The following is a 1689-nucleotide window of genomic DNA, read 5'->3' on the forward strand; positions in this document are numbered from 1 at the left end:
GCGTGATCTCAGCTCACTGCAACCTCTGCCTCCTGGGTTCAAGAGATTCTCCTGCCTCAGCCTCCTGAGTAGCCGGGATTACAGGCACTTGACACCATGCTGGGTTAATTTTTGCATTTTTAGTAGAGACGGGGGTTTCACCATTTTGGCCAGGCTGGTCTTGAACTCCTGGCCCCAAGCAATCCACCTGCCTTGGGCTCTCAAAGTGCTGAGATTACAGGCGTGTGCCACCGTGCTTGGCTTATTCTTATTTTAGACTCAAATATATAGTAGGTCTGTTGTGCTCAGACATGCATATTGCACTGCTGCCATTTGAATATACTGTAATTCAAAGGGAAGCTTTTTTGAAGCAAGACAGGTCTTTATACATTACTTATGAATAACTTGCTTCAGATCTTGGATTCCTAGTTGAGGATCTGTTTCTGTAGCCTTATTTGGGTAAAACTTATAAAATGCTTTTTATATGGGTATAATCAATTTCTAGATAGATGATTTCTATCTATTTGGGGATATTTGGATAAATTATTAGCATTAAAATTTGTCCTATGAAGTTTCCCAGTATTTTGAGAGATGAAAATTAGGGAAAACATGGCATTAATGCAGGAAATGAGATGCCTATTCCTATGGCACCACTCACATGCTTGTTCCTACTTTCATCTCAGTGGTAATTTATCTAAAGAAAATAATTGTTATTGCTCAAGAGTGTCCACAAAACTAATTATTTCTAAATAAGTCTTTTGACTAGATAGTGCTTTAGACACATTATAGAACTTCAGAATTTTTAAAGTTTTCTCAATTTTGAAAAAAAAAAAAAAAAAAAAAAAAACAACCATTCATTTCCCCCTCACTTCTCATCAATAGTGATTTTTTGTCTTTGAATATACTTCCTGCTCTAGTGCCTTTAACTGGATCTGGCAACCAAAAGCAGGGTTTTAGCCTGCCCTTTGGCTGGGCAATTATTGGGTCTCTCATTTCCTGTTACAAAGGATCTTTTAACTTCTATTAGTAATTTATTGTAATACTTTTTCATACATAACTAATTCCCCAACCTGAATGTTTTGCAGTTTATCCTTATACAAATTTAGAGGTTTTGACAAGGAAGCTTATTTTGATGTATAGGACACATTAAGTATGTTTTTTTTGTTTGTTTGTTTGTTTTTTGCGATGGAGTTTTGCTCTGTCTCCTAGGCTGGAGCGTAGTGGCACGGTCATGGCTCACTGCCACCTCGGGCTCCCAAAGTGTGTTGGGGTTTAAGGAAATCATGAATTTAATGCATTTTTTTTTTGTTGCAGATTTCATATCTTCATGAACTCTGTTGCAACTTTGGATCAGAAACCCAGAAGAATAATAAATATGAAGAAAGTTCTTTCTGGCTTAGGTAACATAAAAAATGAATGTAAATTCAGGAATATTATCATAGATGTCAGTTAATATTTACTGTAGAGTACTTGGGCAGTTTAAACCTTCTCTGACTTCAGAATCCAATATGCTATGTTTATTTACTCTTTTAACATGTATTGTTTATTATTCTTACACATTGCCAGTTCATAGTTCATAGAAAAATGTTTTCTTCTTTCTTTCTTTCTTTCTTTCTTTCTTTCTTTCTTTCTTTCTTTCTTTCTTTCTTTCTTTCTTTCTTCCTTCCTTCCTTCCTTCCTTCCTTCCTTCCTTCCTTCCTTCCCTCCCTC

General features: G+C 35.9%; 1 protein-coding gene across 1 annotated transcript in view; it reads left to right on the top strand.

Moving 5' to 3' along the window:
* Positions 1 to 1689, top strand: part of LOC108294777 (testis-expressed protein 11) — a gene marked incomplete at its 3' end in the record, with an annotated part of 231744 nt that overhangs the window by 91939 nt on the left and 138116 nt on the right. Inside the window, exon 9 of the mRNA XM_017516729.2 lies at positions 1294 to 1379. Within this exon, the coding sequence (XP_017372218.2) occupies positions 1294 to 1379 (86 nt within the window). The remainder of the gene's footprint in view (positions 1 to 1293; positions 1380 to 1689) is intronic.

The sequence above is a fragment of the Cebus imitator genome, unplaced genomic scaffold (genome assembly GCF_001604975.1).
Source record: "Cebus imitator isolate Cc_AM_T3 unplaced genomic scaffold, Cebus_imitator-1.0 Scaffold602, whole genome shotgun sequence".
In the NCBI taxonomy this organism is placed as follows: Eukaryota; Metazoa; Chordata; class Mammalia; order Primates; family Cebidae; genus Cebus; species Cebus imitator.